Source organism: Ceratotherium simum, chromosome 13, assembly GCF_057802395.1.
Source record: "Ceratotherium simum simum isolate JZ-2026a chromosome 13, ASM5780239v1, whole genome shotgun sequence".
Lineage (NCBI taxonomy): Eukaryota > Metazoa > Chordata > Mammalia > Perissodactyla > Rhinocerotidae > Ceratotherium > Ceratotherium simum.
In genome coordinates, this window is record NC_141912.1 from 27,421,380 (window position 1) to 27,443,096 (window position 21,717).

At 36.7% G+C, this 21,717-nt stretch overlaps 1 protein-coding gene and 1 pseudogene across 1 annotated transcript; both read left to right on the forward strand.

Moving 5' to 3' along the window:
- The first annotated feature begins 3,369 nt into the window (after positions 1-3,369).
- On the forward strand, positions 3,370-4,333 carry LOC101390707 (putative olfactory receptor 1F12P). The gene has a single exon (XM_004441808.2). The coding sequence runs from the start codon at positions 3,370-3,372 to the stop codon at positions 4,306-4,308; it is 939 nt and encodes a 312-aa protein (XP_004441865.2). The 3' UTR covers positions 4,309-4,333.
- Positions 4,334-6,995: 2,662 nt separating this feature from the next.
- Positions 6,996-11,104, forward strand: LOC147915556 (UPF0729 protein C18orf32 pseudogene; annotated as a pseudogene).
- Positions 11,105-21,717: the final 10,613 nt, after the last annotated feature.

The following is a 21,717-nucleotide window of genomic DNA, read 5'->3' on the forward strand; positions in this document are numbered from 1 at the left end:
CTTCAAAGTATCCTACAAGCAAGGAAGAGTCATGAAAACAAATATACAATTATTGATATATAGATGCAGATATAGATCATCTCAAATTCTATATAGCCTAGGATAAAAGTCACTATAAAATATACATTGAAGGCACATATTTCTATCTGATATTAAAAAAAATCTTCCTGAGTCTTAATAAGTATGTTCATTTATTCATTTATTCAACAAATACATATTGATTACCTGCTGTATGTCAGACACCATTCTACACATATAGTGGCTTTAAAAAAAAGACAAATTTCCTGCTCTTATGGACCTTATATTTTATTGATGTAGATTAGAAAATAAATGTTATTTTTTAAGAAACAATAAAATTCCAGATAGTGGTGAGTGATATGAAGACAAAAAGCAGGACAACGCAATAGAGAATGTCTTGAGGGAAGCTTTAGATGGGGTGGTCAGAGAACTTCAAAATGAGAAAAGGTACATAGACATAAAGTTCCAGCGTGTGTCAGGAAATTCTAAAGGTGGGAAATTGATCATAGGAAAAGATGAGACAAGAGAGGTAAGAAAGGGATGATGAAGAACCTTGCAAACCATGATAAGGAATTTGGAATTTGAGTTGAAGGCAATAGAAAACCATTGAAAGTTTTTAAGAAGGGAAGTGGAGAAATTCTTGTTTTAGAAGGATAATTCTTTAGGAAGTATGAAAGAAGGATTGAAAGGGGGAAGACTATTGGAAGGAAGACCAACTTGAAGTTTATTGTAAGTATCCAGATGAGAGATGGTGATAGTCTGACATAGACAGTATAATTAGGAATGAAGAAAAGGAGCATGAGTGTGAGAAAAGTCAGAATCAACAGGGCTCAGTCATGAAGTGGATGAGTCAAGGATAACTCTGAAGTTTATGGCTTTGATTTAAAAGTCTTTGAGGGTAGAGACCACGTATCTCTTATTCACCACTATTTCCCAATGCCTAAAACAGTGCCTTAGTTGTGGTAGATATTAAAAATATATCTGTTTAATAATAGTATTCTAACTCCCTTAGGGGCTTAGTGATTGATTGGATGTATAGGTAAAGGAGAGGGAAAAGTCCTGGGCTCACTCCCAAGTTTTCTCTTCTTGAACAATTGGATAAATTATGGTGCTTTGTGTACGTGGAGGGAGGAATAGTTTTTGAGCAGTGAGGAGAATATGATGGATTCAGTTTGGGAAGTATTAGATATAAGGTGTCTATGACATCCAAGTAGAGATATCCAGAGAGCATTAGGAATATGAGTCTGAAGATGAGACAGAATTGCACTAGAGAAATAAATTTGGGAGAGATGGGCATACAGATAGTATTAAAGCCGTGGGAGTGAATAGAATCATACAGGAATATGTGTAGGATAAAAAAAAAAATAAGGCTTAAGAAAAAAACCAGAGAAATGCCAACATTTAAGGGGCAGTCAAAGGAAGGGGATTCTGCCAAGGCAACCGAAAAGGAATGGCCAGACAGATAGGAGGAAATATGAAAACAAATCCAAGGATAGAAAGAGTTTCTCAGGGGGAGAATTCTAGGAGATCTAAAAACATAAGGAGTAAGAAGTGCCCACTAGGTTTTGCAAGAAATTTTGAAAGAGAAATTCAATGGAGTGGTTGGAGCAGTAGATAGATTGGCCTAAGATGAGAAATAAGTAGGATGTGAGGAAGTCAATTCTGTGAGGGGTTGTGCAGGGGAGGAGAGAGTCAGGGAAGTAGCCAGAGGTAGACATGGATCTGGAAAGGGAAGCCAAAAGTGAAAGAGACTTAAGCTGAAAGTATGGGTCTACTAGAGCAAGAAAACATTCAAGTTATAGAAAAGAGCAGGTGAGGTTCCAGAGAAGCGGGAAAGTGTAAGACCATATGCAGAGGTTAACCTTTTCAGGGAACGCTATTGCTTCTGTTGTAACAAAAGGGAAGGAAGGATGAGTGGAGATGCAGATAAGTTTTCTGCATTGATGACAGGAATTTAGCCACATATCCACCTGATAGTGGCTTCTATTTTCTCTGTGAAAATACAAAAAGTAATGAGAAGGGGCATGCTGGAGTGAGAGCTTTGAGAGGAGAAGAAAAGATTTAAAACAGCCACTGGACACTGGGAAAGAAATCTGACTTACCCCTTTCTGGCTTTGTCAACAATAGCTTGCATTTATTGAGTAATCATTACTTGCTAAGAGTTTTACATACATTAACTCATTTCATTTTCACAACAATCTTTAAGGTAGGTACTATTATTATATATGAGGAAACTAAGATTTAGAGAAGTTAAGTGACTTGGTCACCCAGCGTGCAAGTAATGGGGTCTGGTTTCAACGTGGGCCAACTCCAGAGCCCACACTCTCCAGGATCTTTTCTATCTCTTATAGAGTCCTCTATTCTTCTAAAACTATCTCATCTGTGTATACGAAACTTTGTCTTTTTAGTTATTTTCCACGATAATATTTTCCCTCCACAACCTGATTCCAAGTTTCTTGGATCAAGGACTCTGTCTTCTATCACTTTGTGTTTTCTACAACTCTAAGAAATGCACAACCCAAAGTAATAATGATACCTTATAAACCTGAACCCCTTTTTTGTAGTTATGGTTAAAATACTGCAGAGCAATTGAAAGGAAACCTTCTAAATTTGCCCCCCTATTTTGACATAACTTTTTCTCTGTGTTATTCTTTACTCTTAACTACTTGTATTATATAACTACATGTATTCTAGAACTTTTTAACTTAATTGTAAATATTTTCCTATGTTATTCACTATCTTCATATAAACTATTTTTTTGGAGGCTTAACCTCTTATACTTTTCAAGCACGTTAATATGTTTTTCTTTTGAGTCTTAAAAAGATAAGATAGTTTATCTTATGAATCCTAAATGGTAGATGTCTGACTGGTTTCAAAGCAGGATGGTTCACACCGTGTTGGACAAGCATTTGGAAAAAATTTCCTCATTTAAATCTCAATGTTTGGCATAGAGTCATTTAGTGTGTCAAACTCATGGATGTGTTCCAGCACACAGCTGACAGTCAGGTAGTCACACACAATGCAGAATGTGCAAAAGTTGATATCAACATCACAAGTACGAAAAGAATCTCTACCTATTGTGAGGAGATGTATAGAGATCCCTTGGATATCCTGGATGAGGCGAGGTTCCAGCAAGGGAGGATAAATGAAAAGACAGTTGATGAAATGGAAAGACATACCCAAGGTCCAGTGAGGCTTGGGAGAGAGTATGAGAGAGGAGGTAGGATGGTCTAAAGAGAATATATTTAGTAAATGGGACTAGATTAGGTGAGTATATTAAAAATACTAAGGAAAAATTTTTCTGTTAAAAATATTTCATCCTTTGGGTCTTCAAGCAGATATATCCAAGCAATGGAAAAGGAAAACCAAACTAGTGTCTCTGAATTTCTCCTCCTGGGCTTCTCAAGTTGGCCAGGGCAGCAAGCACTCCTTTTTGCGCTTTTCCTGTGTCTTTACTTAACAGGGCTGTTTGGAAACTTACTCCTCTTGCTGGCCATCAGCTCAGACCATCATCTCCACACACCCATGTATTTCTTTCTTGCCAATCTGTCCTTTGTAGACCTCTGCCTTCCTTCAGCTACAGTTCCCAAGATACTACTGGACATCCAAACACAGACTCAGTCCATCTCTTATCCTGGCTGCCTGGCTCAGATGTATTTCTGTATGATGTTTGCCAACATGGATAATTTCCTTCTCACAGTGATGGCATATGACCGTTATGTGGCCATCTGTCACCCTTTGCATTACTCCACCATTATGACCCAGCGCCTCTGTGCCTCTCTGGTGGCTGTACCTTGGGTCATTGCCATTTTGAACCCCCTCTTGCACACCCTTATGATGTCCCATCTGCACTTCTGCTCTAACAATGTCATCCACCATTTCTTCTGTGATATCAACTCTCTCCTCCCTCTATCTTGTTCTGACACTAGTCTTAATCAGTTCTTGGTTCTGGCTGTGGTGGGGCTGATCTTTGTGGTACCTTCAGGGTGTATCCTGGCATCCTACAGCCTCATCATCTCTGCTGTGATGAAAATCCCTTCTGCCCAAGGAAAACTCAAGGCTTTCTCCACCTGCGGATCTCACCTTGCCCTGGTCATTCTTTTCTATGGAGCAATCACAGGGGTCTATATGAGCCCCTCATCCAACCATTCAACTGAAAAAGACTCGGCTGCATCAGTGATTTTCATGGTGGCAGCCCCTGTGTTGAATCCCTTCATTTACAGTCTAAGGAACAATGAGCTACGGGGGGCTTTAAAGAAGGCTCTAGGCCATAGCAAAATCACCCAGTGATTCGTACTGGTGGAAAGGAGTTCAACAGGAGGCAAATTCTAGTGAGATCATCATTTTCATTCTCATCAGCAGTTATTAAATACCTAATTAAACTTGGAAATGACCTAAGTATGCTACAAACTCTAAGAATGACATAGTCACAGGTCTTATTCATTCTGGCTCCCTAAAATATTATTGATGTGGGCAAATATTTACTTATGAAGTCCTTTAAAATCACAATAAAAATATGAAACCAACATTCAAATGCATCATTAAGACCTCATATATGGCTCAGATTAATAAAGGAATATACTATGGGGAGTGCAGAACAGAGCATTTCCCCAGGACTGTCCTTCTAGAATAGACAAGAGTAGATAACCACATTGTCATGCATGAAAAACAGTAGAGAATAAAATTACAATGTAACAAAAGGTTCAAGTCAGAACTGCAATGTGAGGTCAAAGAGAGAAGATATTCATGAGGGTTTAAGAAGTCAAGTAAAGCTTCAAGGAAAAGACAGCACTTAATCTGGGCCTTAGACATGGATGAGTTTTACATAGGAATGATGAGAACATTCAAAACTCATTAGAAAGCCTTGTAGGTAAGAAGGAGCATGGTGTATATGAATAAATGTATTGAGTAAATTAATCTGAATGGAGTGAAGGGTCCATATTAGAAATTGATGAGAATGAGAGATGGATTATTACTTCTCACCCTTATGTTTTATTTTTATTCATGTTTTATGATTATATTATATGAATTTCCTATAACCTATCTTTATTCCATCATGTAAAAAGCAGGATTTATACCTATGTCTATGTGTATATATATATATAAATCTTCATAGTGGTCTGCAAAAAATTGCCTGGTAGGCTATTAATCATCATTGTAAAATTTAAAAATTTGTGTTGTTATTTACTCTGGAACATACATAGAGTTGCCTATATGAGAAGCAGACCACATTAGCAATGGAAAGCATATATATGCCTTTGTAACTTTTGATTTGAAACATATATCTGATTTAACAGACTGTTTTCTGTGTCCACAGTGTCCCCCAGAGTCCTGCAAAGTGCATTTTTTCCATATGCCATATGTCCCATATTTTAAGTCATACCATCCAAAATATCTCTTCAAAGTTGGTTTAAAAAATTGTTCAATCATTTTCATGTGATGTGATAACTGACAGGCAGAAATAAAGATAAGATAGAGATGAGATAAAGATAGAGATTTTTAAAAAGACATCCTGCTATAAATATTTTTTATTTGTTTTTTGTTTATTTATGATGAGAAGATCTTCTACAAATTACCTGTGTGGTTTTTCCTCTTCTCTGATGAGAGAGAGATCAGAAAAATTTGCTGGAGCATGTAAGGACGAGTATAAATAACATTGGGTGGAAGAGAGAAGCAATGGCAAAAGTGGACCAATCAGATCTCGATTCCCTATCTCTTAAAAGATCTTTGCATGCATCAGATATCTTAGTTGCAAAGAAACAGCTATCAATTCTGCTTAATTAAGCAGAAATAGAATTTAATGAAAGAATATTGGGTAGTTCATAAAATTACTAGAAAGGCTGAAGAACTGGACTCAGAAACTCACAACCAGACAGCCAATACAACACACGTAATCATCCTAGGAGTTGACCAAAGTCACTGTCATTAAATACTGGACGTTGCAGCTTGACCCACTGATACCGTATGCCATGAACACTGGATGCCTATGCTAGCCTGCTGCCACTGCTGACCCAAAACTGGACATTTCTGTCACTGCCACCACCACCAGAGAGATTTTCCACTGCTTCTAGTTTTTGTATCACCTATCCTTGATTCAAATTGCAGACAGACTGTATCTGATTGGTCAAACATGGAATACATGCCCTTTCCCCAAGTACGAAGAAAACTGAGAAAGAGAGTATTTCAAATTTTCCCCTTTACTGAGCACCACGCTATAACTCCCAAATTCCCTTTCAATATTGACGAGTTTATTCCCCCAGTTGCTGGGAGTGTTGCTGGCTGATAGCCCTCTCTGACAGCCCTCACTGTCAGTCCTCTCCAGAAACTGCCCTCAGATGAAAAGAACAGCCTGGTCCAAGGTAATGACCCCTCCCTGGGGGCAAGCTGTATCCAATGACTGGTCTCTTGAGGGAATATAAAGACTTTATGCACTCAACCTAACTCAGGACAGGACATCTCTGAAAGGCCATCTTTGTTCCATGTGAGCAGCCGAGCCTTTTGTGATTACATCACAGCCCAACTTCTTCCACCCAATGCTGCTAACTCCATTCTCTCCAGGTGTTAATCACAAGGTCACTACCTCCAAACTTCTGCATGCCAATCTGTACCCTGGAGTATGCTCCTCTTGGAAGCCAAACTGTGACACCACCTATAATGAAATAGTTGAGACAATATTCTCTGAATATAATTCCACTAAAAATTAGTTACATATTCAGAAACAGAAAGTCCTCCACCTGAAATGTTTTTAATTCTCTCTTAGGTAACTATTGATCCAAGGAGGAAATATAAATATTTGAGAATATCTAGAAAATTATAATAATCAAAACATTACATATAAGAAAGCGTAGGAACTACAGCAGTGTGCAAAGGAGAATTCTTAGCCATAAACATTTAAACAAAACTTAAAAAATCTAATTAAGGGTCCAACTGAAAAGTGAGAAAAAGACAACAAAATAAACTGAAGGACTGTAACAGAAATGGAGATAAATGCAGTAAGTAATGAATCAGAAAACAAACAAAAACAAAACAATAAAACAAAAAAAAAAACCAAGAGAAGGATATCTAAAAAACACTTAGTAAAATTGAGAAACTACTACATAAACTAATTAACAAAAAGAGAAGAGAATATAAATAAAGATAAACAAGAGGAAATATCTACAGAAACAGGAAAATTTGAAAAAACATAAGACTAAAGTATTTTAATTAAATCTATGCAAATAAATTTGGAAATCTAAACATTATGAGTAATTTTCTAGGAAAATATATTTATTAAAACTGACCTTAAAAGAGTTATAAAATCTGAATAGATTGATTTCCATAGAACTAATAAAATTTTCATAAGAACTAACACCCAAAAAGAACCAAACCTGAAGTTTCATAGGGGATTTCTACTAAACCTTAAATGATTTTCTGAGCTTAGAAAAACTTCCAAAATGTATTCAAAATGAGCATAATATTGATATCAAAATGTGGCAGGGATTAAACAAAATTGAACTAGACAATCTGACTCATGAATACCGATGCAAGAAAATACAAATAAAGGGGCCAGCCCGGTGGCATAGTGATTAAGCTCGTGTGCTCTGCTTCGGTGGCCCGGGGTTTGTGGGTTCAGATGCCGGGCATGGACCTACATGTCGCTCATCAAGCCATGCTGTGACAGTGTCCCACATACAAAATAGAGAAGATTGGCACAGCTATTAGCGACAATCTTCCTCAAGCAAAAAGAGGAAGATTGACAGCAGATGTTAGCTCAGGGCCAATCTTCCTCACCAAAAAAAATAATAATAATAGGGGCCAGCCCAGTGGTGTAGCAGTTAAGTTCGTGCCCTCCACTTTGGTGGCCCAGGGTTCACAGGTTCGAACCAGGGTGCGAACCAATGCACCATTTGTCAAGCCATGCTGTGGCAGCATCCCATATAAAGTAGAGGAAGATGGGCACGGATGTTAGCTCAGGGCCAATCTTCCTCAGCAAAAAGAGGAGGATTGGCAATGGATGCTAGCTAAGGGCTAATCTTCCTCACAAAAACAAATAATAATAATAAATACAAATAAAATAGCAGCAAAAAGTATCCAGCAGCACTTCAAAAGAATAATACTTTATGAACAAATGAGCTTTATTCCAAGAATGCAAGAATGGTTTAATATTAAGATATCTGCCAATATAACTTATCATAATACCAAAAAGGTAAACAGAAACAATCTTAAGAACTGTCCAAGATAAATATGAAGAAAATTTTAAACCACTACTGAAGGCAACAAATGAAGAACTGAATAAAAGATACAACTCCATAAAGATGGTCAATTCTCCCAAAAATAATTTATAAATTTAATGTGGTACCAAAATTTACCAAAAGTTTTTTTAATCTAGAAACAGATACTAAAAGTTTTCAAGGAGAAAATATACTAACAAACAGATCACTAAGGGTAACTACATCTATCATATATTAAAACCTTGCACAGCCTCAATAATTGTGTAGCACTGGCATTTGGCAAAACGACCAAATCAATATAACAGAATAGAAACACATCAATCATAGACAGGAGTTGAGTATTAAAAAAAAGAAGACAAATGATAAAAAAGATAATGTACTACTTAATAAAGGATGTAGGGAATCTACTTTTAAAAAAATTGGATTCAGGGCCGGCCCCGTGGCTTGGTGGTTGGGTGAGCGCGCTCCACTGCTGGCGGCCCGGGTTCGGATCCCGGGCTCGCACCGACGCGCTGCTTCTCCGGCCATGCTGGGGCTGGGTCCCACATACAGCAACTAGAAGGATGTGCAGCTGTGACACACAACTATCTACTGGGGCTTTGGGGGGAAAAATAAATAAATAAAATCTTTAAAAAAAAAAAAAAAAAAAAATTGGATTCATTAGTCATACCTTTCACCATGACAAATAATAAATGAAACAAAGACTTCAGTGTAAAAACATGAAACAATAAATTTACAATGATAAAACATTAGAGAATTCCTTTATATTCAAAATCCAGAAATCATAAAAGAAAAAATTATATAGTCAACTGCATATGTTTTTAAAAAAACGAAAAATAATAAAAACTTCTACATGGCAAAGACACCAAAAGGAATATCAAAAGAAAAATGCAAAATATTTGCAATTCATATTAAAGACAAAGGGCTAAAGCAAAGAACCTCTAGAAATAGATAAGAAAAAAACTAACACAATAGAAAAATGGCAAAAATACTAGTAGATAATTCAAAGAAAATAAAATGCAAATGATTCCTAAACACATATTCAATATCACTTATAAAAAGGAAAACAAATTAAAATTACAGTGAAATATCTATAAGATTTTTATAAGAAATCATGAATTTCATGATACTCTCTGTTAGTGAGACATTGGTAAACAGGCATATCATATATTATCATCAGAGTGTAAATTGGTACAATTCCTTTATTGTAAAATTGGCAGATGGTTAGATAGATAGATAAATAGATAGACAGATTCTAAATATAAATGCATGTATCCTTTGACTCAGCAATTCCACTTTTGAAAATTTGCCCTTCAGATATAATTTAATATGTATGGTATTCATGTGTTTAAGAATCTGTATTGCAGCATTATTTTGAATAGCCAAGGTAAAACCCACATGTTCCTCAGCAACAAGGATTAGTTTGGAACATTACGGTACTTCCGTACAATGGAGTACTCTGCAATTACAATAAAAAATGGAGAAGCTCTTTTTACACTGACGAAGAAATAAACCCAGGATATAATTGGGGGAGAGGGGAAGCAGGGTGAAAAGCAGTATATAGCATGCTACCTTTTGGATAAAACAAAAATATATCATTACATTTGTTTGTATGTGCATAAAATATCACTAGAAAGATATTCATCAAGCTAGTAATAGTGGTTACCTGTGACAAGGATTGGAAATTGAGTGGAAGAGGGGCAAAGGTAAAAGGGAAAATTTTACCATATGCCTTCTCATTTTGAACCATGTAAATATATTTACTTATACAAAAAATATTGTTTAATTCAAAAGAAAATATCTTTTATAATAGCAACCAAAAATCAAGGTACCTAGAAATAAATATGACAAAACAGCATCCATAAGCTTTTTATGGGGAAAACTATAAAACTTCATCAAAAACCATTAAATAAGGTGTAATAAATGAAAAATCATGTTTATGGATAGCAATAACCAATATCAAAAAGGTGTCTATTCTGCTCAAATTATCTATAATTTCAATGTAACTCCATCCAAAATCCAAATAGAGTTTTTCATTGAACCTGCCAAGCTAATTTTAAAATGTAAGAAGAGAAGCAAAGGACCAAGAATAGCCAAGAAAATGTTCAGGAAGAGTAACAGAGCTGTGTGGGAGCTACATAACATCAAGATACGTGGTATTGACTCTGGGATAGGCAAATAGACCCTGGAACAATATAGACAGACACAAAACAGACGTGCACATACATAAAAAGCTTGCAAATCAGTAGGAAACTTACATACGTTATCCCATAATTGCTATTGGGTCCATCCATGTGTAAAATATATAAAATTGTATCTCTATCGCTTACCCCACACACGCAAAAAAATCTGTCCAGATAGATTAAGGACTTAAATGTGAAAATCAAAATTTATAACTTTTGGGGGCCACTTGGGTTTGTTGGTCACAGGTAATTGGAGCCGTGAGAACAGGCTGGAGGCCTGGGGTTTCAGGGCGGGGATAGACTGTGACCTCAGAGCTCCCCAAGGAGCTTTGAGCTGCTTCATCGGCTCCAGCCCCTGCCTCGCTGACCGAGCTCAGGCGGGTGAGCGTTTCTCCTTCTGCTCTTGGCACCTAGCGGCCCGCCTGCGCTTATTACACAATTGAAAAACTGAAGTTTGAGACTGTAGTGGCCAGTCCTCGTATCATCATTCCAATTCTGCTCTAGATCTACAAAAAATTCCTGGAGCTACACACATACCCTGTGATTTCCCCCTCTGTTAGTGGTGTATGGCCTAGAAAAGCAAGACAAAAATCCATTGATGAAAACAAAGGCAAAGTAGGCTATAAGGGTGCAGACATAAATCGATTACCAACAAAAGGACCAACGGAAATCTCCAATAAAATGAAAGACTGAAGGGATTTTACCACAGGATCTCATTGTTTTCAAAATGAACCTGACAATGTGAAGCATTTTCTTTGTAATTGTCTCTGACTTTTTTCTCTGAGACCAGAATTTAGGATAGATAGTTTAGATACTTACCTGATACCAATTAGGAAATACGTGGTATTTGCATTTAAAAGGTAGTTATATTTAATGACCTCATTCCTGAGTTCTTTTGTCATTAAAGTCACTTTCATTCCTATTATTGCAGTTTTAATAGTATGAATAAATAGAATGTTTGTGCCAGTAGACACTGTTACTAAATCAGTACTTAGAAATCCTTGGACCTCTAGCATTCATTCACATGAATTTGACTGCTCTTTGCTCTAATTTCTTTGGGCTCTTCTTTTGAATGGAGTATAATTTTACTGTGAAACAGTGAAGTGAGACTGTGCAGTGAAATAAAAGAGAGTTTTTGAAGCTGATAATGACTTGAAACATAAAGTTATAATTACTGTAAACACAATGGAGCAGTTTATGTATTAGAGTAATAATTACTATTTATTGCTCTGCAGAAGACAGTAAAGACAGGGAAATAGGGGAAACTTCTTTGAAAAATGGAACATCTTTTACGTAAATGGATAATGTATATTATAAAATTCTAATCTGTTGTATTCCTTTTATTCTTAAAAATCTATTAAATATTCAGTTTAAAGAAACTTTTGGGGGAAAAAATACAGGAGCATATCTTTGTAAAAGCAGTCTACAGAGATTGCTGGGAAGAGGGTGCCATAGGAAGACTCTGAACTCGCCTCCTCCCATGGACACAACAAACGTACAACTGTCCTAGGAATAATTACCCCTGAGAAAGAACCAGAAACTGGATAAAAAGAACCCCTACAACAAGGGACAGCACTGACTGAAGTGGAAGAGGCAGAAATACCTTTCTGGAGAGGAAAAACCACATTCCAGCCACAGTGCCTCACACCTGGAGCAACCTTAAGCCACATAGGGGATCTGTCCCACCTTCCCACACCTGAAACAACTGTGTGCTGCCATGCCTGGGGCTGGTCCCACCCAGCTGTACTCCTGAGAGAGGGGGCAACAGCCTTGTAGGCTGGAAGCCTACAGCAATTGTGAGCCCTTGAGCTTAGCAACCAGCCACACTGAAGGCCTATTCACTTAACAGGAAAACTGCAGCAGTCATGTACTATTAGATCTTGCAGACAACTGTGCTGGCACTCCCTCCACCCAATAAAGTGACTAAAGGGACCACAGAAGCTGCATGCAGCTGAACCTTACAACCAGCCAGCGAGGGGCACACTCTAGACTTCCCGTGCACCTGCAGTAAGAGCAACCCTGCCACAACAGAATGACACAGGCAGCCCACACCGGGGACACTCCTAGAACATTTGGAACTGGTGATGAGAGGGAAGCACACTGCTGGGGGTCACAAGGCATGTCTTACATAAGGCCACTTCTCCAGAATCAGGAGACGTAAATAGATATAAGATAGAGAAATAGGCAAAATGAGGAGACAAAAGATTGTGTTCCAAATAAGAGAATGGGACAAATCCTCATAAAAAGAACTAAATGAAACAGAGATAAACAATCTACCTGATTGTTATATATATGCTATATACAACAATGTTATATATATGCTATATAAACTAATAGTCATAAGGATGCTCATTGATCTTGGGAGAAGACTAGATGAACACAGGGAGTTCTCCCTGTGTCAACAAAAAAACTGGGAAATGTAAAAAAGAACCAGTCAGAACTGAAGAATACAATGACGGAAATGAAAAATTCACAAAAGGGCATCAATAGCACAGATGATATAGAAGAACGGATCAGTGAGCTGGATGAAAGACTAGAGGAAGTCACTTACGCTGAACAGATAAAAGAAAAAATAATTAAAAAGAATGAGGACAGCCTAAGGGACCTCTGGGGCAACATCAAGCACACTAACATCCATGTTTTAGGTGTCCCAAAAGGAAAATAGAGAGACAAAGGTGCAGAGAATCTATCTGAAGAAATAATAGCTGAAAACTTTCCTAAACTAAGCAAGGAAACAGACTTCCAGGTATAGGAAGTACAGAGAGCACCAAACAAGATGAACCCAAAGAGGCCCACTCCAAGACATATTATAATTAAAATGTCAAGAATTAAATTTAAAGAGAGAATCCTAAAAGCTGCAAGAGAAAGGCAACAAGTTACATACAAAGGAAATCCCATAAGGCTATCAGCTGATTTCTCAGCAGAAACCTTATGGTCTAGAAGGGACTGGCATGATATATTTAAAGTGCTGAAAGGAAAAAACCTACAGCCAAGAATATTCTATCTGGCAAGGTTATCATTCAGAATGGAAGGAGAGATAAGGAGGTTTCCAGACAAGCAAAAACTAAATCAGTTTATCACCAAGAAACCAGCCTTATGAGAAATGTTACAGGGTTTTATTTAAGTGGAAAAGAAAAGACCACAAATAGGAATAAGAAAATTATCAAAAAAATCACTGGTAAAGGGAAACATACAGTAAAGGTAACAGATCAACCACCTATGAAGCTAGTATGAAGGTTAAAAGACAAAAGATAATTTTAATAAATTTAATAAATTATCTATTTCCATAATTAAAGGTTAAGAGATACACACACATTAAAAAGAGGTTAAATACGATATCAAACACATAAAATGTGGCAGGAGGGGAGTAAAAGAGAAGAGCTTTTAGCAAGAGGTCAAACTTGAGAGACCCTCAACTTAATATAGATTGCTATTTACATAGGTTAATATATATGAACTTCGTGGTAATCACAAACCAGAAACCTATCATAAATACACAAAAAATTAAGAGAAAAGACCTAAACAGAATCCTAAAAAAAAGCTGTTAAACCACAAGAGAAGAGAGCAAAAGAAGAAGAAAGGAACAGAGAAGAGCCACTAAAACACCCAGAAAAAAAGTAACAAAGTGGCAATAAGTACATACTTATCAATACCTACTTTACATGTCAATGGACTAAATGCTCCAATTAAAAGACATAGGGTGGATGATTGGATAAAAAAACAAGACCCATATATATACTGCATACGAGAAACACAATTTAGAGTGTCTAAGACACTCACAAACTCACAGCACAGAGTGCTAAAGATGCTCAGAAAATGAAAATGAAGGGATGGAAAAAGTAACTCCATGCAAATGGCAATGAAAAGAAACCTGGGGTAGCAATTATATTAGACAAAATGGACTTTAAAACAAAAACTGTAACAAGAGACAAAGAAGGGCACTACATAATGACCAAGGGAACAATCCAACAAGAGGATGTAACACTTGTAAATATCTATGCACCCAACATAGGAGCATCTAAATATATAAAACAATTATTAACAGACAAAAAAGGAGAAATAGACAACAAGACAATAACAGTAGGGGAATTTAACACTCCACTTACACCAATAGACAGATCATCCAAACAGAAGATCAATAAGGAAACATTGGCCTTAAATGACACATTAGACCAGATGGACTTAGTAGGTATATACAGACCATTCCATCCAAAAATCACATTCTTTTCAAATGCACATGAATCACTCTCCAGGATAGATCACATATTAGGCCACAAACAAGTCTCAATAAATTTAAGAAGATTGAAATAATACCAAGCATCTTTTCTGACCATAATAGTATGAAACTGGGAATCAACCATAAAAAAAAATGGGAAAAGCCACAAACATGTGGAGACAAAACAAATGCTATTGAACAACTATTGGGTCAATGAAGAAATCAAAGGAAAAATCAAAAAATACCTGGAGACAAATGAAAATGAAAATGAAAATACAGCATGCCAAAATTTGTATGGGATACAGCCAAAGTGGTACCAAGAGGGAAGTTTATACCAATACGGGCCAACCCAACAAACAAGAAAAATCTCAAATAAACAAGGTAACAGTGCAACTGAAGGAACTGGAAAAAGAAGAACAAAGTCCAAAGTCAGAAGAAGGAGAGAAATAATAAAAATCAGAGCAGAAATAAATGAAATAGAAACCAAAAAAAAAAAAAAAACAGTAGAAAGGATCAATGAAACTAAGAGCTGGTTCTTAGAGAAAATGAACAAAATTGACAAAGCTTTAGCCAGACTCACCAAAAAAAAAAGAGACAAGCCTCAAATAAATAAAATTAATAATGAAAGAGGAGAAATTACAACAGATACCACAGAAATACAAAGGATTATAAGAGAATATTATGAAAAGCTATACACCAACAAATTGGATAACCTAGATGAAATGGATAAATTCTTAAAATCATACAATCAGCCAAAACTGATCAAGAAGAAATAGAGATTCTTTTTTTTTTTAAAGATTTTATTTATTTATTTCTGCCCCCCCAAAGCCCCAGTAGATAGTTGTATGTCATAGTTGCACATCTTTCTAGTTGCTGTATGTGGGACGCGGCCTCAGCATGGCCGAAGAGGTGGTGCGTGCGCCCGGGATCCGAACCCGGGCCGCCAGCAGCGGAGCACGCGTACTTAACCACTAAGCCACGGAGCCGGCCCAGAAATAGAGATTCTGAAGAGACCATTGACAAGTAAAGAGATTGAAACAGTAATCAAAAACCTTCCAAAAACAGAAGTCCAGGACCAGACGGCTTCTCTGGAGAATTCTACCAAACATCCAAAGAAGATTTAATACCTATCCTTCTCAACTATTCCAAAAAATTGAAGAAGACAGAATGCTTCCTAACTCGTTCTATGAGGGCAACATTACCCTGACACCAAAACCATGCAAGGACAACACAAAACGGAAAACTACAGACCAGTTTCCCTGATGAACAGGGATGCAAAAATCCTCAATACAATATTAACAAACTGAATACAGCAATACATTAAAAGGATCATACACCATGATCAAGTGAGATTTATACCAGGGATGCAGGGATGGTTCAACATCCACAAATCCATCAATGTGATACATCACATTAACAAAATGAGGAATAAAAATCACATGATCATCTCAATAGTTGCAGAGAAAGCATTTGACAAGATCCAACACCGATTTATGATAAAAACTCTCAATAAAACAGGTATAGAAGGAAAGTACCTCAACATAATAAAGGCCATATATGACAAACCCACAGCCAATATCATACTCAATGCAGAAAAACTGAAAGCCATCCCTCTGACAACAAGAACAAGACAAGGGTGCCCATCCTTGCCACTCATATTCAACATGGTACAGAAGGTTTTGGCCAGAGCAATTAGGCAAGAAAAAAAAATAAAAGGGATCCAAATTGGAAAGGAAGAAGTGAAACTTTCACTTTTTGCAGATCACATGATTATATACATAGAAAACTCTAAACAATCCACTGGAAAACTATTAGAAATAATCAGCAACTACAGAAAAGTTGCAGGGTACAAAATCAACTTACAAAACAACTTACAAAAATTGGTTGCATTTGTATACTCTAATAACAAACTGGCAGAAAGAGAACTCAAGAATACAATCCCATTTACAATCACAACAAAAAGAAGAAAATATCTAGGAATAAATTTAACCAAGGAGATGAAAGACCTATACACTGAAATCAGTAAGACATTATTGAAAGAAATCAAAGAAGACATAAAGAAATGGAAAGATATTCTATGCACATGGATTGGAAGAATAAATATAGCTAAAATGTTCATATTACCTAAAGCAATCTACAGATTCAATGCAATCCCAATCAGAATCCCAATGACATTCTTCATGGAACTAGAACAAAGAATCCTAAAATTTATGTGGAACAACAAAAGACCCCGAATAGCCAAAGGAATCCTGAGAAAAAAAGAACAAAGCTGGAGGCATCACAATCCCTGACTTCAAAATAAACTACAAAGCTATACTAATCAAAACAACATGGTACTGGCACAAAAACAGACACACAGATCAATGGAACAGAATTGAAAGCCCACAAATAAAGCCACATATCTGTGGACAGCTAATCTTTGACAAAGGAGCCAAGAACAGACAATGGAGAAAGGAAAGTCTCTTCAATAAATGGTGTTGGGAAAACTGGAGAGCCACATGCAAAGGAATGAAAGTAGACCATTATCTTACACCACACCAGAATTAACTCAAAATAGATTAAAAACTTGAAGGTAAGATCTGAAACCATAAACTCTTAGAAGAAAATATAGGCAGTACACACTTTTACATCAATCTTAGCAGCATCTTTTCAAATACCATGTCTACTCAGGCAAGGGAAACAAAAGAAACAATAAACAAATGGGACTACATCAGACTACAGAGCTTCTGCAAGGCAAAGGAAACCATGAACAAAACAAAAAGACAACCCACCAACTGCGAGAAAATATTTGCAAATCATATATCCAACAAAGGGTTAACCTCCAAAGTATATAAAGAACTCATACAACTCAACAACAAAAAACAAACAACCCAATAAAAAAAATGGGCAGAGGATACAAACAGACATTTTTCCAAAGATACACAGATGGCCATAAGGCACATGAAAAGATGTTCAACACCACTAATCATTAGGGAAATGCAAATCAAAACTACAATGAGATATCACCTTACACCTGTGAGAATGGGTTTAATTACCAAGGCAAAAAATAACAGATGTTGGAGAGGATGTGGAGAAAAGGGAACCCTCATGCACTGCTGGTGAATATGCAAACTGGTGCAGCCACTACGGAAAACAGTACGGAGATTTCTCAAAAAATTAAAAATAGAAATACCGTATGATCCAGCTATCCCACTACTGGCTATTTAGCCAAAGAACTTGAATTGACAATTCAAAGAGACTTATGCACCCCTATGTTCATTGCAGCATTATTCACAATAACCAAGATGTAGAAGCAACCCAAGTGCCCATCAACTGATGAATGGATAAAGAAGATGTGGTGTACGTATATACAATGGAATACTACTCAACCATAAAAAAGACAAAATTGTCCCATTTGCAACCACATGGATGGAGGTTATGATACCTTGAGGGTATGATGTTAAGTGAAATAAGCCAAACAGAGAAAGACAAACATCACATGATTTCACTGGTATGTGGAAGACAAACAAACACATGGACAAAGAGAAAAGATTAGTGGTTACCAGAGGGGAAGGATGCTGGCTAGTGGATGAAATGGGTAAAGGGCACATATATATGGTGACATAAAAATTAGACTATTAATGGTGAGCATGATGCAGTCTATAGAGAAACTGATAAATAATAATGTACACTTGTAATTTCACAATGTTATAAACCATTATGATCACAATAAAATATTTTTTTTAAAAAAACATACTATTTCAAATTGAGTGCAATTGCAGCCAGGCCTACATATCACAACAGATCCCTCCAAGACCTCTTAATTTCCAGCATCCACAAATTGTTGTGCAAAAGGGGGACTCTGACAGTTGCCATCATGACAACAGAGCACAGAGATTCTTGGTCATTTCCTTAGGATTTGTTTGATTCTGCAATCAAGGGCTAATTGAGAGGTGTGGTCCTCTTCTCCAGGAGTGTCGCAGATCCCAGGCTTCACCTTCACTCAGACATTTACTGTTTCTTCAAGACACTCAGTTGTGATAGAGGCTGGACTTCTGCACTGATCTTTTTTTAAAAATAACTTAAGCTTTTTTATCAATTTCAGGCTACATACAAAGAAAAGAAATAGGACCTACGGACATTTTTGGCATTTGATTATTTACAGTTATTTTAAGTAATTGTTTCACATTTATGCATTCAACAAATATTTACTCAGCATCTACTCTGTGACAGATGCAGGGTCAGGCAGTTGGTCATAGAAGTGTGAGGAGAAATACTCTGTTCCTTCCTAGAGCTTACCAGCTAGTAGAGGATACAGACTTTAATCAAATAACACATTAATCATGTATCACTACAAACTGAAGTAAGCATTCTGAGGGTAAGTCACACAATTCTTTGAGGATATTCATTCAACCAATGTTCACTAAACGCAACTTATGTGCTAAGTACATCACAGTCTGACATACCAGCTATGTGATCTTGGACAATTTACTTAACCTTTCTTAGCCGCCACTTACTCATCTGTAAAATGTAATAGTATCTACCTCATATGGTCTTTATGATAGCTAAATGATTATTATATGTAAAGCAATTAACATAGTGCTAGCATATGATAAATGCTCATCCACTCAAGTACAATCATAGGCTGCTCCTGGGGAATAGAAACGACAGCATGTGTGCTATAACTTTGCTGCACAGCCACTACCAAGCACTGGGGATACAAAAATGGATACAATGTGACCACGTTCTAGAGAAACTTAGTGGGATGGGGGAAGCAGCCAATTTGAGAGATCGTTTCTAGTATAGTATAGTATAGAAAAATGAATGAATAGATTCAGAACTTACGCCAAAGCAAAACTTTAAAACTTTTGGTACAATATATATCTTTCTGTCCCTTGGGTACGGAAGAATTTCTTTTAAAAGAACACAGAAAATGCTAATTGTAAAAGAAAATATTAATAATTTTGTCCATATTCAAATTAAGAACTTCTGTTCATCAAAAAAAAAAACATAAGGAAAGTGAAAAGAAAGTGCTATAAATTGTCAGAAAATATTTACAACACATAAAATCAACAAAAAATAGTACCTAGAATATATATATATACTCATGTAAATCATTAAGAAAAGTTTAAAGAACCTAATAGAAAAAAGGGCAAAAGGTATTAATAAGTTTTTCATTGGAGAGGAAAAATATAATTCCAATAAATATTAAGAGATGTCCAGTCTCACTACTAATCAGAGAAAGACATATAAAGACAATATTTTACACCCATTCAATTGGCAAAAAACAAGTCTGTCAAACTAATTTTGAAGAAAGTATGCACAAACAGGACTGCTTAAACATGGATAGTGAGAGTATAAATTAGACAATCACTTTGGAAAATAGTTTTATTTTCCAACGTTTGACGCTCATACCCTACACCCAGCAATTCTACTTCTGAGAGAAACGCTTAGCCATATACAAGATTCATAGAAGCACTCCTTGTAATTTTTTTTAAATGGAAATACTCTAAATACCCATGCATTTGACAAATGTTTATTAAGAGTATATTTCAGGGGCCGGCCCTGCGGCTTAGCAGTTAAGTGCGCGTGCTTCGCTGCTGGCGGCCCGGGTTCAGATCCCGGCGGGCACCGACGCACCGCTTCTCTGACCATGTTGAGGCTGTGTCCCACATACAGCAACTAGAAGGATGCGCAACTATGACATACAACTATCTACTGGGGCTTTGCAGAAAAAAAAAAAAGGAGGAGGATTGGCAATAGATGTTAGCTCAGAGCCAGTCTTCCTCAGCAAAAAGAGGAAGATTAGCATGATTGTTAGCTCAGGGCTGATCTTCCTCACAAAAAAAAAAAGAGTATATTTCATGATAGGCCTTATTCTAGATGTTTGGATATAGTCGTGAACAAAACAGATAAGAACCATTACTTCGAATATCTTATATTCCAGCATATGACCAAACGACATAATAAATAAAGTTACATACCATGTTAGAAGATGCTGTAGAAAAAGTAGAGCAGGGAAGAGGGATGGGAGTGGGCAAGATATGTCTTATTGAGGAGGTATGACTTGAGCAAAGATTTGAAGAAAGTGAGAAATTTAGCCCATACTTGGGGCAAAGAAAACAGCTAGAACTAGGGTCCTAAGCAACAATATGCCTGTAATAAATACAGGAAGAACAAGGAGGCCCATTGGGGATGATGATAAAATGGAGAGCTACTAAAATGTTTTAAGGTTTAAAAGGCTAGTGTGGGAGTTGAAAAATAATTTTCCCTCTACCCTTCTGAGTTCTTAGCTGAAATTCCTGTAGTAAAAGACAGATTAACAAACCTCAACAACAACAACAACAAAAAAGATTAACGAGAGAAAAACAAACAGAAGTTTATTAACATGTATACCTCATGTACATATGGGAGATACCCAGGAAAAAAAATGAATAACTACAGACGTGGCTTTAGAATTCTCATCTTAATAGGGAAAGGGCTGGGGGAATGTAGGCCTCCTAGGCAAAAGTAAATGATTTTTAGGAAAGATGAATGGGCCCTCAGAAGAATAGATGGGAGGTCTGACAGTTTGTGAGAAAATTTGTCTGGGTGTGGTATCTCCTTTCCTGTGATATGAGTCAATCTTGACTGGTTGATGAAACTCAAGAAGAAGGGATTTACAACAGTTGGGTTCCTTTTGGAGGATCTGTCTTTAGGCATATAAGGTGAGTTCAGAGAAAGCCTCTCTCTGCATTTGATGTTTTTCAAGTGCCTACAGCTCAAAATAACCAATATATCAAAGCAGCATATTTTGAGGAGGCATATTCTTCTACCCTTCAGTAGCATGATAGAACTTATGCTTCAACAGTATCACTCCGGCTGCTCTATTGAGAATAGACTGTGGGGGACTCAGGTAGAAGCAGAGAGACCACTTAAGAGGTTATTGCAATAATCCGGAAGAGAGCTAATAGTGTATAGGCCCATCTTTAGAAGAATGGATGAATGCAATGTGATATTCACAATTGGAATATTATAGAGTAATGACAGCTAATTTTAACTCAACAATATTGATAAACCTTAGTAACGTCGTTGAGTGAAAAGAAGCAAATATCAGATTACCTATGACATG